The 17736-nt window shown below is 27.8% G+C and overlaps 2 protein-coding genes across 2 annotated transcripts; both read left to right on the top strand.

Moving 5' to 3' along the window:
• Positions 1-224: 224 nt before the first annotated feature.
• LOC124943025 (F-box protein CPR1-like) lies at positions 225-1489 on the top strand. The gene has a single exon (XM_047483593.1). It carries the CDS (start codon positions 347-349, stop codon positions 1487-1489), a length of 1143 nt encoding a protein of 380 aa, XP_047339549.1. The 5' UTR covers positions 225-346.
• A 5572-nt stretch (positions 1490-7061) lies between these two features.
• On the top strand, positions 7062-14739 carry LOC124943024 (F-box protein CPR1-like). Its single transcript, XM_047483592.1, has 3 exons — positions 7062-7271; positions 13413-13444; positions 13632-14739. The coding sequence occupies exons 1-3, from the start codon at positions 7062-7064 to the stop codon at positions 14737-14739; spliced, it is 1350 nt and encodes a 449-aa protein (XP_047339548.1).
• Positions 14740-17736: the final 2997 nt, after the last annotated feature.

Below are 17736 nucleotides of genomic sequence, written 5' to 3'. Positions count from 1 at the left end.
AACCCCCAAACTTTTTGTCAATCAAATGTGTTTTGTTATTCCAACAACATCTAATTTATTATTTAATCTTCTTATTTATTTGATCAAGAATCTAACACACACACTCTCTCTCTCTCTCTCTCTCTCTCTCTCTCTAGTTTATCTTTCTTTGTCAATCATCGATCGATCGAAAGAATCTAACATTCTCTCCCTCTTTCTTGTTTAGATTCTTTGTTAATCAAACCATCAATCAAGAATCTAACTTTCCCTCCCTTTAGTTTAGTTTAGGGTCTTCAAAAATCTAACCCTCTGTTCGCGACTCTTATTCGGTTCGTCGTCGAAATTTCATTTTTCTGTGGTGTTGGAGATGTCGCAGTTGCCGGATGATATTCTGCGAATCATTTTCTCCAAGTTACCTGTTAAATCTCTGCTTAGATTAAAATGTGTATCAAAATCCTGGTTTTCCATTATAACCAGTCCATCCTTTGTGAAACTACATTTGAATACAGTCCTAACTAAGAACAGCCTTAGCCTCTTCTCCTGGGACTATCATCTTCATCTCTTTTCCGCCAACTTTTATTCTACTCGAGCTGTTCTTGAATTTACTAGGGATGATTATCAGCCAATAAGGGATACTGTCTTTGCTGGCACATTTTGTGGCAGCGTCAATGGCTTAATCTGCATTTTAAACCCCGTGGACTATGTTGTTTATCTGTGTAACCCATCAACAAGAAAAGCTATAAAACTGCCTGACCCGCCGACTAATGTCTCAATCCACTCTACGTTTTACACGCTCTACGATTATCAGTTTGGTTTCGATCATGTTAATAAAGACTATAAAGTTGTGAGATTGGGGATGTTAATTGAAGCAAAAAGAAAACAGTTTGGATATAAACTAAGTGTTTACAGTTTAACATCGAATTCTTGGTATTCACTAGAAAAATTCAACCATTATCCTACTCTTTACGGAAGAAGTTGTATTGTTTCTGGAGTTTTCTACTGGCTTTCAGAACACATGGGAGAACAAGAAGTTATAGGATTTGATCTTGGGACAGAGAATTGCAGAGTCATCAAATTTCCTCCTGCTGCTGCTGCATACGAAAGTTCTCCGTGTATTATAACCAATTTAGACCTGTTTGAAGACATATTATCTTTAACCTGTCATTACGACTCCGGAGCTGTCCACATGTGGTTATTAAAGGAAGACAGTAGTATGCAAAAAACTTGGTCGAGATTCATATCGTTGCCATCGCCAATTAACCCTAGGACGGCCTTAATGATTGAATCAGTCAAACCCATTGCTTATTCTGAGTGTCATAAAAAAGTAATGTTGTATATAGATTATACATGTGTTTGGTATACTTTAGAACAGGAGTTAGTTGAACCTATTATGCTTCGTGGCTTAGTAAATCTCTGGAATATTCAACCTTGCATAGAAAGCTTAGTTTCTCTGGATCTGGATGTTACAACAAACAATTTAACCAGTCATGAAGAAGAGGAGAACATGTGAGTAGATTTAATGTTTCTTTTATTCATCGCACTTCATATTTGTAATTGAAGTGTGATTTATGTTTTTTTGTAAAGACAGGGAAGAGGAGAAGGTGCGGACGTCGTGAGGTTGAATAATGATGAAGAAACCAACTGACGATCAGGACTCGGGAGGGTAAAGCATTTAGTTGATTTTCGAAATGAATATATTGTATACAGAACTTGTAATAATGAACAAACTTTGAATAAGAAAACACTTTCAGGCCTAGAGTATTTTGCTTTATTATGCTAACTCAAGGTTTTCATTAGTTCTCTCAGTTGCAAAGTACTCAATTTTGTTTGATCTCTATATCAAATTATTATTATTGTGTTTTATTTTATATAGATATATCATATTTTTCAAATTTTAATAATGATATCGGATTCAAATTCAAATAAGTTAGTGACATATTGATCCAAAATTCAAACACTAATTTATTTATTTTTTTCTAATCATAAAAGAGCAATTTTAATCTTTCAATATTCTCCTAAGTTTATCTTCCACTAATAATTTATAAATCAACTATTTAATTAAAAATCATATATACAATGAAGCATTTTCTAGTCTAATATTTATTAACTTCTCATTTTTTAACATTCCATATTTAAAGTCACTTAAAATTTACCGTCCGACCGAGAGTTTTTTCTTGATCTTGTTTTCGATCGAGAAAATCAGAAATCCCCTACACCCAATCGAAAAATCCTGGCATCAGACCGAGAATTATTGCCTTATCCTGGTTTTCGATCGAGAAACCCAACTACTCCTTATCTTTCGACCGAGAGTTACGTCTTTACCTAACTTTCGACCAAGAAAGCTAGCCAAACATGGTTTTCGGTCCAGCATCAACGCGCGACCGATGCGCAGCCTCCACGTTGATCGAGCGCCCATATCCGTTTAGAATATGTTTAGAATATTTTCATAAAAAATATGTTAAGAATATTTTCATAAAAAAATATTTTCATAAAGGCCGGTTAATTTATTTTTAAATTCGAATGACTTAAACTAATATTTGTAAGTGTTTTTAAGTGTTTTAAATATCCAAAATTTCATGAATTAGAGACTGTTTTTTAACGGGTACAGATGATATAGTGTGAAAGTTCTTCTTCAAATATCACCCAATATCGAACTCAAAAACAACTATGATCAAATATACGTTTATACACTTATACAAATATTTTTATTGATTTTAAATTAAAAATCAATTAACGACTCTTTATTCGAATAAATAATATTTTAAATTAATTAATTTAAAATAAAAATCTCTTTAATCAAATTATAAGTTGATTATTTTAAATTATAAGTTATTTAAATTTGATCAAAACAATTAATTATTATTATTTTGTTAAAAATATTCAACATTCAAACAATTGTTGAAATTTCTCATTAAAATTTGGGATCCTTAAAATGGGGTGTACCTAATTACACTAATTACATAGGTTGAATCCCTTAATTTAATTATAAAACATCTATATGGAAATAACTCGATTGTACTGACTATCCAGAGAAATAATCATTGTATTTAAACCATAAACCTCAAAATTTTAGAATCTAAATCCTACATCTTAAAATTTTAGAATCAATTTTCTTTTGAATAACTTGATGTAGTAGTCGGGAATTCGAGATTGAAATGTGGGTTGGGAGTGGAAGTCGCAAAATCAAAATCACGATAGAGAGTTGAGGTCTTGTCGTAAATGAAAGTCGCGAGAGGGAGATGTTGATTGTATGGATAGGTGATGAAGCTGTAGGTTATTTAGTTGTTTTAAAACTAAATAACACCTCATCTAACTAAAAACAATGATAGATAAACTAAAATAAAATTGTTCAAATAAAAAGAAAACGGATGTTTAGCTCCAACTGACATAATTTGAGCCATATTTGATTAAAAAACAACATAATTTCAAAACCAAATTACATAACTCTTTACACTTAAATTACTCAAATAAATTTTATATTAATTTGATTTAAATTTAAATTAGCTATATCAAGCCATAAGACAAATTGATTATAAAAATCTAAAAGAAGATAGCATAACACAAACATGAATATAATATAAGGTAATTAAATACACTATTACTAAGAGTTTGTTAGTTTCTATGATTAGAACTAATCAATTAATGTTGTGAATTAATCATTCTCAACTCACGATAAGTTATAATTAATAATTAATGATCTAATTCATGTTTTGAACCAAATTTAAAAGAATATATTTTCAATTCGTGTTTTATTCAATATTGTACGATTCTTTAATTTCTTGATTGAAACTGATAATAAGATTATTTGAAAATTTTATTTGTAAACGATGTTTGAAATATTTTAAAACTAAATTTGATGCATTTTTTTTTCAAATTGAGTTTTTTTTAAAAAGGCTTAAAATTTTAATTCTTTATTTTGTAAAAAAGCACAGTTGTTTTTTATCAATTGGTTTTGATTCTAAGACATGAAACAAAGATTTCAGTAAGCTTAGATTTTGAATTAGGACCTTTAATCATAAAAAAAAAAAAAAAAAACATTTTTGGTTAAAAATTTTCATTTCATAAATGGGGCATAATCTTGAATAATAATCATAAATGATGATCTTGAACTCAAATAATCTTCATTAGTTAAAATTAATGTGGTGCAACGTCCACCGTATTGATTAAATATTATTAGAAAATCGTAACAATTAATTTCATTATTTGCTTATCTTTTATTTTAAATAAATTATGAGTAAAACGTTAAAATTCTCATGTTGATTAGTAAGATTTTTAATTATTTTTTAGCCTATATATTAAGGTTTTATAATTCAATTCAAAATATCAAAACAATAATAACTATTATTCTCTCTTAAAGTCTCTTTCTAAAAATATTTTAACATTTAATAACATTTAGTCTTCCATTGCTAATTGCTGATGGGTATTGATCATGATCATGATGATCATATGAAGAACAGATTGAAGATTGATGATCTAAGTACATTGTCCAACCTGATTCACTCTCACTGTTGTGTTTTGAACTTGAAAGATTCATGTCCTAAAAGAGAAGAAAAATATTGAAAGTTTTATGTTTCAATTAGAACTTTGGAGAGTTATAAAAAACAACATGCAGAAATAAATAGTGATTTAGACTTGTATATATTTAATTTGTTGATGTTGGTAGGGATGAGGGGGAGTTTAATTTATAAATTATTTTATTTTTTATAAAACCGGGAGGGAAAGGCAACAAATGAGAGAGATCCCACTTAATATATATCAATAAATTATTTTTGTCCGTTACTATGATGTCTTTCTATTTCATTTATTTATTATTATTATTATTTATTGTAATATAATAATAATAATAATATAGATATATAGTGCTTTCATTTCATTGATGAATATTATCAATAATTGTCCGTTGTCTTTCTGTGTCCATGGGATTCCATGCCCCCGACTTCTTTCTTTATCGGGGAATTACTAGTAGTTTGTTTTAAGTCAATAGTATCTTACACTAAAAAAAATTATAAGAACCCGTTAAAAACTAGGTTGAGTACAAACTAAAAACCGCAAAGGTTTGTTGATTTATGAGTTATTTTTGAAAATAAATTTATTTTTTAGAATATAAAAATGAGTTATTAGAGATGGCTAGAAAAATTATCGTGCACGATTCACATAAATAAAAATATAAACAAAATAAATTTTAAATATATATATATATATAATAATATGTATTCAATGTTTAAAATTTTTAATAAATAATGAATAATATATATAGATAAAGATAAAGATAAAGATAAAGATAAAGATAAAGATAAAGATAAAGATAAACGGTTATAATTCAGAGCTTTTAAGTTCTACAAATCACAAAGTCTTCTACTAATTCACTAAATCTTTCTACCAATCTATCCAAATTCATGACATCAACAAATATCAACCATCTCATTCCAGAGTATAATTGCGAAGACTATGATTTCTGGTACGTAAAGATGAAGACTATCTTTCGATCTCTTAATCATTGGGATATTGTGGAGAATGGAGTGAATGAGCCAAAGGAATAAAATGACCTCAATAAAGCCGACCGGAAGGAACTAAAGAAGTCCCGACAAGCCGATGCAAACGCTCTTTTAATCCTTCAAAGAGTAGTCACTAAAACAATCTTTCCTAGAATCATGCGTGCCGATAAAGCCAAAGAGGCATGGGAGATCTTGCAGAGTGAATTTTAAGGAGATGTGAAAGTCAGAGCAATTAATCTCCAATCACTACTCAGAGAATTCGAAAATGCCAAAATGAAGGAGATAGAGACCCTAATGGAATTCTCGACCAAAATCTTTGATTTGGTCAACCAGATGAAATCTCATGGTGAAGATGTTACAAGCAAGAGAATTGTGCGAAAGATTCTCATATGCCTTCTAGAGAAATACGATCCCATCGTAGCCGTCAATGAAGAAATAAAGGATTTGTCAACACTCACAGTCCAAGAATTGATGTCGTCCTTAAAATCATTTGAGCAACGATTGTCTAGACACTCCGAAAAGCCAATAGAGAGTGCATTTCAGTCAAAACATAATACTAGCAACAATGAACGAGAAGATAACTCGAGTTCATACTAGTCAAAAGGTGGAAGATATTCAAGAGGACTAGATGAACGTAGCTCAAAAGACAAGGGAGAATACAACACATTAAATTGCAATAACTTCAATAAGCCAAACCACTTTGAGAAAGACTAATGATACAAAGGTCAATCAAGATGCAACAAATATTATCGATTTGGTCACCTCACCAAAGATTGCCGAAGCGGAAACTCTCATCAAGCATGTCGGGCTGGTGTAAATCAAACAGTCTCGGAGACACGCAGAACATTCTATGTGTGTCACATAGCTATTGACAAAAAGAGAAGAGAATGATTAATTACTAGACAACGGATGCATCAACCACATGACGTCGACCTCAAAAATCTTCTTTGAGTTAAACAAAAGCGTCAATGCCCATATTCAGATCGGGAATGGAGAGCAAACGAAGTCAATAGGGCTTGGAAGGATCTCCATCAAGACGAAGGAAAGTTCGAGTTATATTAACAATGTACTATGTGTGTCGAGTTTGAGCCAAAATTTACTCAGCCTCGGACAATTGGTAGAAATTGGTATAAGTTCTGCTTCGATAACAATGAGTGTATTATCTTTGATAGACAATATAAGTAAAATGTGTTCACCAAGATCAAAATGGTCAATTGAATCTTCGCTCTCAACATTAATTATGCAAACCTAAAAGAAGGTCAAGTTATTATCAGCCGAGATGGTTAGGTTGATGAAAATTCTTAGTTGAATTGGGAAGAAAACAAAGTTGAGAAAAATGACGTTTTAATCAACACTAACAATGATGAACATATTTCATCAGTGCCAAGTATACCAGATCTAAGGTTAGATCAACTCAATGAAGAAAGTTGTAACTCAACTAATTCGACTTCATCAAACTCCTCTTTCCCGAGTTCAACTCCAAAGAGGTACAAATCAATAAACAATATATATGCTACATGCAACTATTGTTTAATTGAGCCCGGAAATTTTGACGAATCAATCAAAGAAGAATCGTGTAGAAAAACAATGGATGACGAAATCCATGTGATCATGAAGAATCAGACATGGCATCTCGTTGACAAGCCACCCGACAAAAAAGTCATTTGTGAAAAATGGATCTTCAAAGACAAGCATCTTTTTATCCGACACAAGATAAAAGACAAAAAATTCAACTTGAGTTATGTCGATGAAGAACAGACATCTGACATTTTTCGCAAAAGTACTTCCAAGATAACGGTTTTAACAACTCCGAGCTAAACTTGGAATCCGACAACACATTAAAGGGGAGGGTTAAAATTAATATGGTGTAACCTCCACCATATTGATTAAATATTATTAAAAATTTAACAATCAATTTCATTATTAACTTTTATAATTAAATTCAAAATATTAAAACAATAATAAAATATTATTCTCCCTCAAAGTCTCTAAACATAATATTACAATAGATCTTGTAAACGATATTTTGATATTGCAATGAAAAAATAAGGTTTAATGCTTTCAAGCAAAATGACTCAAACTGGAAAATTTTAGTTTTGGTGACCGTGGCTCGTGTCATGACCGAGGATCTTTAAGCGTAGCCGGGTCTTCGACCGAGAAACTAAACAGGATCATTCCACGCCGTGATCGGGAATCCACGGCCATGCGAGGAATCATGCCACGTTGACTCTAAGGTGACACGTCCATTTGACTAGCTTATTGGCTAAGACAGTTGGCCTTAGGGTTAGTTTGTTTAAGTATTTCAACTTTTTAACTCTTTTATTTTAAAGGCTCTAAACTATTTTTTAAATTAAAAAATTGTCTTTGAAATACTTTTACAATATTTTCATAAAATAAAACTTTATTAAGAGATCGTTTGGATTTATTTTTAAATCTAACTTATTTAAATTAATATTTTAAGTGTCTTCTTCAACCATTTTCGACATCATCAATATTAGATACAGACATTTATTTACTTTTTACAATTTTAAATGTCAATCATAAAATAATGTTCAGAATTGAAATAGATGTTTCTAAAAAGTTAAAAAATTTGTAAAGTAAATACAAAGAACCTAAAATGAATAATCTTGTATACGGACAACTTTTTAGAATAACCAAACAAGAACTTAAAATGAATTATCTTGTATACGTTTTTATTAAAATATTTTATTAATTTAAAAATTCTCACTCTCAAAAATCAAAAGGATAATTTATTGCGGAAATTATTATTATAGATTCCAAAATCTTATTTAAATCTATTTTCTTTAAAATAAATATTTTAAATAAGTTTTAAATTAAATGAAATTCATTTAAAATGTTTTTTAATTTTTTTTCAAAAAATAATGAATTTTAATATGCCCATCATTTTGATAAAAAAAATCCCTCTAAAGCAAACAACAAAATTCCCAAAACTCAAATACTGAAATGTACCTAATTTTGTTCGAGAAATTTTACGAAAACCCTAAAATCAATCTTAAATGCGCTAATGACTAACGCATAAATTAAATTGCGATGGTGACCACTTAATTTATTTTGACGAAAATACTTCATCCGCGTAATGCGAAGAGGAGGACCGTCATGCGAAGGGAAAATGAGTGAAAAGTCCAAAATACCCTTAGACCTTGATCGGATTGTTTTTTTCAACTTAGAGGGAGAAAAAATTAATAATTGTTGATGATTTTGAGGAGACTCATTCTCTCTCTTCCCGCTCTTCTCCTCTTTCTCTCTAAACGGCGGCGATCGACGGACAACCATGGTGGCGATCTTCGACGGACACCACCATGAGTACGAGCACGAGCATTGTGGCAACTGATACTCTTCTTCCTCAACCTGTTTGTTGTTTTTATTGTTTATTTAAATGTAATAGAAATAAGAACATAAATCGATCAAATCTCATTATATTAGAACGGGTTTTCGTCGTCAATCTGTATGATGTGTTCGTTTAGTGGTCCGTCGCGAGAAAGAACATGGAGTAGAGAGAAGAGAGAGAAAGGAAAATAACGAAATAAAAAAAATGAGTATTTATATAAAGAATTAGGGTCTTTCGCGTGACGATCCTCCCTTTCGCATTAAGCAAATTGGGTATTTTTATTAAAAAAAATTAAGTGTTCACCAGCGCAATTAAAATTATGCGCTGATCACCAACGAATTTAACCTTTTTTATGGTCATTTCGTCAAATTTCCATTTTGTTTTATAGATAAAAAAAATTAGGGTTTACACCCTATTAATATAATTATCCTTTCTCTATTTTTTTAATAGGAAACAAACTTTATAAAAAAAAATACTTAATAGGAAACCAACTTTATAAAAATAAATGGTGTCATTAAATGTGTAAAAGATTGTATTTGGATAAGAGAATTTATATATAACCAGCATTTAGCCGTGCATTTGCACGAGTAATAATATAAAAAACCGTGAAAAAAATTACGTATAACATTTTTAATTTTATTTTTAACCGTTTTAAGTATATGGGTGAGTCAACCCACAATCCGACCCAAGTATCTATTTACTCCACATCATTATATATTAATTAGTTAAAAAGTTAAACTTATAGTAATATTAAAACGTCTCGCGTTTATCAAATTTGGTGTTGAATTTAAAATATAAAGTCTTTGTAGCTTAATTGGTTAAAGAGTTGTACTTGTCTTGTTAGGTTGCAAGTTCGAAACATACCTCTAGCATTTTTTATTTTATTTTTAACCGTTTTAAATATAAAAACGGGTCAACCCACAATCCGACCCAAGTATCCAAATTAACCACAGCTCTCGACCCGGCAATCCGGACACTTTAAAAATTAAGCATCATTATATATATATAAATTAGTTAGTTAAAAAGTTGAACTTATATTAATATTAAAACGTCCCGCGTTTATAAATTTGGTGTTGAATTTAAAATATAAAGTCTTTGTAGCCTAGTTGGTTAAAGAGTTGTACTTGTTTTGTTATGTTGCAAGTTTGAAACATACCTCTAGCATTTTTAATTTTATTTTTAACCGTTTTAAATTTAAAAACGAGTCAACCCACAATCCGACCCAAGTATCCAAATTAACCACAGCTTTCACCCGACAATCCGGACACTTTAAAAATTAAGCATCATTATATATATATATAGATTATGTTATTTTAAGAGATTTGCTACAAACGGTGCTATTATATATTATATATATATATATATATAATTTAAAAATATATTAATATACTAATAATTTTAAAAAGTTATTTGTAATAATTCTATAATAGAAATTGAAAAAAAAAATTATTAAATATTTTTTTAATAATAATAAATTAAAAAAAGAGAAAATTATTAAATAATTTAAGGTAATACGACCAATCAAAAATTAAATAGAAAGAGAATTATTATGGTGGGAGTTGAAAATATTTCCCTCGCCTATCTATCGTTATTTTAATTATATATTATAAAAAAAAATAATTTTTTTTTATTATATATAAATATATTAACATTTTTTTATCTCTTTTTCTATGTTATACTAACATTTTTATTTTCTATATATTAGTTTATATTCTTATATATATTTAATTTTAAATAATTTATAATTATTATATTTATTTTAATTTTAACTATTGAACTAGTATATACTAGGGCTGAAAATGAGACGAGCTGCTCGTGAGCTGCTCGCGAGTAGCTCGGTCAAAGCTCGACTCGAGCTCGGTCAAACTCGAGCTTGAGCATGCTCGAGCTAGACTCGTTATATAATCGAGCCGAGTTCGAGTAGTTATATACTCGGCTCGAGTACTCGAGCGAGCTACTCGAATATATACCATTTATATTAATATATTTTATATTTAATTTATATTTTATATTATATATATATTTTTTAATTTATATTTTATATTTTATATTTTATATTTTATATTTTATATTTTATATTTTATATTTTATATTTTATATTTTATATTTTATATTTTATATTTTATATTTTATATTTTATATTTTATATTTTATATTTTATATTTTATATTTTATATTTTATATTTATATTTTATATTTTATATTTTATATTTTATATTTTATATTTTATATTTTATATTTTATATTTTATATTTTATATTTTATATTTTAAATTTTATATTTTATATTTTAAATTTTATATTTTATATTTTATATTTTATATTTTATATTTTATATTTTATATTTTATATTTTATATTTTATATTTTATATTTACTTTTTATAATATAAAAAATTGTAATACTTTAATTAAATATAAAATATGAGTATTAAAATATAAAATATAAATTTATACCATATATGGCTAAATCCCGGGCACCCTCCCTCTTCATTCTTCTCTAGTTCTCCAAGTCCAAAATCCCTAACCCTAACCTTTCTCCTCCAAAATCCCTAACCTCTTCTCCTCCATAGTTCATTCGGACAGCCGCCAACAAAGAACTAGGTTTTCATCAAACGAGAAAGCAAACGTCACCAAGGAGCTCAATGCAAAGCACCAAAAGGTTTTCATCGTTTTCCCCTTTTTTATTTTCATTTCAATTTCTTCTTTATTCTCTTTCGATCTTGCATAGATTCGATATGTTATACTTCCGATCTGTCAACAAAGAACTAGATTCTCTTCAATTTAATATCTGCATTTAGGAATCTTGCTAATATGAATACTGTAATACTGCATTTAAGTCTGTACTCTGTAATACCTAAATATTGTACTAATTTAATATATTGTATGTTTGAATTTTAGATATTTTTAGTTAGAATGGTTATGTTTTTAGTTGAATGTTTTAATGTGTAATGTTGTGTGTTCTATTTGATTTTGATGGAATGTTTATGTTTTAGGTGAAATGAATAATTCTATATGTTTATTCATTTTGTTGTGATCTTTTGATATATTGAAAGTGTGAAACTATTTAGTTGATATGTTTTAATTTTGTATGTTTCGAGTCGAGTTCGAGCTCGAGCTATAAATCGAACTAATCGAGTCGAGCTCGAGCCGAGCTCTTGAGCTCGGTAAAATTCAAGCTAATCGAGTCGAGTTCGAGTCGAGCTCGAGTACTTATTTTGAGTTCGAGCTCGAGCTTTAATTTTGATACTCGATCGAGCTCGAGCTCGAGTTCGAGCCGTTGAAATTTTTTCGAGCTTACTCGAGCTCGACTCGACTCGTTTTCAGCCCTAGTATATACTACTATTCTCAACCAATGGCTTGTTTGATGTTTCTAATCAATAATTTTATTAATTTAAATATCAAAATTACTCTTTGATTTTATCTTCTTTCTAAATTATTATCATCTCACCTAAATTCTATCCTCTAAACTCAAATTAGTCTTCAAATTTTTAAAATTATTTTTTTCATAATTTTTATCAAATTAGGAGAAAATTTAGGTAAAATCAAAAAAAAAATAAAAAAAAATCTAATACGGTTAAGGTGTTATACGGTTATATTAAATAAATATTGTTTTATTTAAAAAAAATTAAAATTATCAACTATTTCATTCGATTATAATTTTTCAAGTATATTTCATTATTTTTATTTTGATATAATAAAAATTTAAATTATATAATAATAAATTAATAAATAAATATCTTTTAAATTTATGGACGTGCATAACTATTAAAATTTATCTAGATTTATCTATTATTAAAAAAATATTTATTTAATTTCTCACCTAATTAGAGTTATTTAAGGTGTTAAGTTTATTTTCATTATATATTTTCTCCTCTTTATCCTCTTTCATATATTTTATTATTATAATATTTATATAATATTATAAAAATTTTATATTTTAATCATATATTTATAAATTAGTTTAAATTTAAATTAATTTAAATTTAATATTATACAATATTTAATAAATTATTAGAACTTATTTTACTTATTCAAATAAAAATAATCATAATTCAAATAAAAAATTGATACATTAATTATTAAATTTATTTTATTATAGTATTTATTAATTATTTTGTAATTATTATTTTTTAACTATTTTCTTATTGTAAAGTTATATATTATTAATGTAAATTTTGATTTCAAATATATATATATATATATATATATATATATATATATATTATATAATATGTATCTAACTTTAATTCAATTTTTAGATATATAATATAATTTTAAATATATATATTTAGTTTGTTTTATATCGGATGTAACTAATTTTTTTTATATAAAAAAATTGTTTGTATTAAGAAATAAAATATATTATAAACTCATTTTTGATAAAAAAAATGAAAAAGAGAAAAAAATAATAAATTAAATATAAATATTAAATTTATTATATTAATTAATTAGATAGGAGTAGGACACCTAAATATAAAAAATTAAATTAGGCCTAATATCTGTAACCCTAGTTACTCTTATTCTTTTTAATATAAATAGATTGGCGCCCCTTTAGTTTTTTAGACCTAATCCTTCTTCTTCTTTTTCAGTTCTCTTACAATAGTAATAGTTCAGCCTCCAGGTAACTTTAATTATACATCAAACATTGTTTATACGAATTTATTCATCTTTTTCTTCTTAACTTGGCATAAATTCGAATTTACGAAACTAATAATAGAGGTTTGATGAAGATGCATGCATTCAGTTGAAAGCCTATGATACAAGTTAATTGTTCTTCTTTGATTTTCTTTTTGGCTTACATTGTGCAGTCTAAAGATGATGCAATTACCAAATGAGATTCTAGAGGAGATTTTTTGTCGGTTGTCAGTTAGGGATCTGATCCGTTTCAGATGTGTATCTAAATCATGGTTTGCCCTAATCAGTAGTCCGTATTTTATCAAATTGCATATGGAACGATCGGATCAAACCAAGAGAAACCATAGTCTCTACCTTCCGAATGACATTCACTGTCGGGAGGTTTTTGATTTCCTAAAACCGGTGAAGGTTGATTATGTTCCATTGAAGTTTCGGAACTATGGACTTCAGCCTAGTGGTTCCTGTAATGGCTTGCTTTGCATGTCAAAGATGAATGACATTGACAATGTTTTTTTATGGAATCCATCAACAAAAAAGTATATAAAACTGCCTTATGAACCTGTTGATCTACCCTATAGAATTGACTTATTTATTTGGACGTGTGATTATCGAATTGTTTATGATAGCACTAATGAAGATTACAAGGTGGTGAGATTTGGGGTGCTCCAACTTGGACGACGCGCCATCGACGTCATCGACTATGAGGTTAAGGTTTATAGTTTGAGATTAAATTTGTGGCATAGACTAGAGAAGTTTGATCACTATCCGAATTGGAAGAGCATTGGAGATTCCATAGCTGGTGGAGCTCTACACTGGATCTCGAAATGGAAAAAAGTGATTGTTGCCTTTGATATTGTGACAGAGAGATACAGAATACTTCCACACCCAGAGTATCACGGTTCTTATGATGATTTATATTTGAATAATTTAGGAGGATGTCTCTCCTTAAGTTGTCATTACAAATCATCGAATGTGGATGTGTTTTTGCTGAAAGAATATGGCGGGAAGAATGAACATTGGTCGAAATTAATTACATTGTCACCAATAATTTCTTTTGAGATTTATTACCCCGTGAAACCTATTGCTTATTCATATAGTGATAAACAAGTAGTGATTGCTTTGGGTGATTCGAGGCTTATTTTGTATAATTTAGAGCAGAAGTCGGTTGAGGAAACTATGATTCATGGTGTGGTAGGAAGATCATTACTGGAGCTACACATTTGCATTGAAAGTCTCGTCTCTGTCGATGTTCCTATATGTAACCATCCTCGAGATGCTTAAATGTCAAATTTAATTTACAAATTTGAAATTGGTTCTCATTTTAATCTTCATATTTTTGTTAATCAAAGGGTTCATGCAGCTGGTGTTGACGATTTTATTGATCTAAAGAGGATGTTTCAAAAATTTGCATTTTTTTCTTCTTTTTATTGAAGATTTTCAAATACTTCTTATTTTCTTACTTTAGATCTTGCAATTTTCTTCTTCTTTTTATTGGAAACTTTTAAATACTTCTTCTAGTACTTATTTTTTTCTAAGCCCACTAAATCATTTTGATTTGTGACTCCCATAACTTTAGTAAATTTAATTTATGGTTACATTCAATGTCAATTGTATTTTTAAATAGTAATAAAACATTATTAACTCTAAATAATAATAGTTAAAAAAATAAATAAATGAACTTGGATATTAGGCAATTGGTCATATCTATTATATATGGATTATATATATGATGTTAGTTGGAGTCAGCTCTCCTAGGGTTGTGAACCTAGGGTTGTCTCTTAGGTTTGGTAAGTAAGAGTTGAAAATTATAAAATTATTTGGTTTGTGATTTAAATAAAATAATTAGTTTTTTTTTTAAAAAAATCTATTAAAATATTATATAATATTTAAAATTTAAATAATTTATAACAAGATTAAATATTTCCTTAAGAAATGGGTAATTTATAAATATTTTATTTTATTATTCAAATTAGTTTTTTTTAATAATCTATTAGAATATTATATAATGTTTAAAATTTAAATTTAAATAAAATATTTCCTTAAGAAACGGGTAAATTATAAATATTTTATTTTATTTCCTTAAGATTCAAACACAATTATGAGTCTTCCTTAATTAAGTTATATGATCCATACCCAAAAGAAATGGGAGTGATTCCCATTTAATTTAAATCAAAACGCCCGCGTATTATTTATTTATTTTTTATCATGAAATTCATTTATTTATTAACTTATCACTTATTTTATATATTAAATTTTACTATTCTGAAATTAATTAGGTTCAGGAGTGGACCACGTCTCCAAAACTAAATAACATATAATAATAAATTAAATTATTTAAATTCAAAATATTTGGTAACTTATTATTTATTTGATATATTTTAATTTTTTAGTCAGAAATTAATTATTTTTGAAGTCCGATCATTACACCAATATATCTTCAAATAATAATTATTTATTTAATAATTTATGCAATAAACTTGTATATGAATTTTATATAATAATAGGCTTGAGATTTAATAAAAATATATAAACTATAAAATTAGTGAGCTAAAAAAAATAGTATCTACTAAGTCTAATAAAGTTGTAAAGAATGAAGAAAACAATCAAATATTTTCATTAGCATATTCATATTCTTAATTAGTTTTTTAGCCTTCTATTCCAAACAAGTTATGCCTCCAATATTTACTAAACAAGAAGAGTATAACCACTCAAATTTGAATTGTTTCCAAACCAATACAATCTAAAATGCAATTTCATTTTTTTTAATTGTTAGTTTTAATTGTTTTAATATATTAATAATTACAAATATATGTTTTTTTCTTCTTTGATTGAGATCATTCTCCTCCCGTTTAAAATTATATCGTCATATTATATAATTCATATTTTAAAAGTGTAACCAAAAGACTAAAATAATTAAATCCCTTATTGTTAATATATATACAACTATTACATAATAAGAATAATATATATTTCTTTTACTTTCTATTCAAATGATGAAACAATAAAGAGACTAGTAAATAATTTGTCATGTTAATTAAAAACTTCTATATTTATATATATATATATATATATATATATTCATTTTGTATTTGTTAGTTCGCTCAAATAAAACTTTTATTTCGATTAGGGTTTTCAATCAATTAAATATCGAAAGTTAGTTTAAATCACTTGGGATCCTCTACTCTCAATTTGTCCATACTTCCTTGTTCATTCTCATAGAGGAGGCAAAATAGTAAAAATATATTTATTTTTTTAAAAATGATTTCCCCTTCATGTGAGAATGAATCGGGGAGCAAAAACGAGGATCTTCCGTTTAAATGCTAAAGAATACTAGCAATTTTGAAAGAAATTTGAATAATGAATAATATATATATATATATTCTTATTATTAAGTTTCTTTACATTTCATTAAATTTATTTTAACTTTTTTTATTGTTTTTTACTTGTCCACTGAGACTATAACCCAATCACATGAACACATATTTAGGGTTCGCTATTGATTTTCACCATTTGTTTATCATTCATTATTAATCTTGTTGAAGGCTATATAAGACAATCACTTATGGGCATACTTTTGAAACCTAGCCCGTCGGTCGGACCGACAAACCCGATGAACCGGTCGTCAAACTAGGCTGGATTGATGAAAAATCGGAAATGCAATCAACACAGTTAAACCCGATCAACTGGTGAGTTGGATCAGAAATTCGGCAGCCCGGGTTAATCCAGCGGGTCTATCCTATTTTTTTTTAAATATTTTTTTCTTTCTCACTTATCACTCTCTCAGTTCCCCATCTTCGTTTTTTTGTTCTCATTGAGTTCACCTATTTCTAGTTCCATGTAGGTAGATTATCGATTTCTAGTTCTAGACATTGAGAATGACAAAATCTTTCATTTATCTCAAGCTCCACTTTCTACCTGAACATTCTATTTTTACCGGACTAAAAACGATTTAAGGTGACATTGTAAGTCATAAAAACGATTTAAGGTGACATTGTAAGTCATTTATCTCAAGCTCCACTTTCTACCTAAACATTCTATTTTACTACAACAATATCGTTCAAGAACTCAAATGAGTTCGTCTTTGGAAGAATCATCAACAAATGGAATAATCGTTGATCATTTGTAATAAGAGTTTTATTTTTGTAAATTGTTTATTCAATTTAATATCTACATAATCAATTATTAATTTTGATTTTGATGGTAATTTATATGTGCACTTATTTGTTCACTTAAGGGTAAAATACTTTTTTATTTTATTTCCTTAGTAGGATTTGACGC

The sequence above is a fragment of the Impatiens glandulifera genome, chromosome 6, assembly GCF_907164915.1.
Source record: "Impatiens glandulifera chromosome 6, dImpGla2.1, whole genome shotgun sequence".
NCBI classification, from domain to species: Eukaryota; Viridiplantae; Streptophyta; class Magnoliopsida; order Ericales; family Balsaminaceae; genus Impatiens; species Impatiens glandulifera.
The sequence above is the reverse complement of the archived record's forward strand: the minus strand, read 5'-3'. Positions and strand labels throughout refer to the sequence as shown.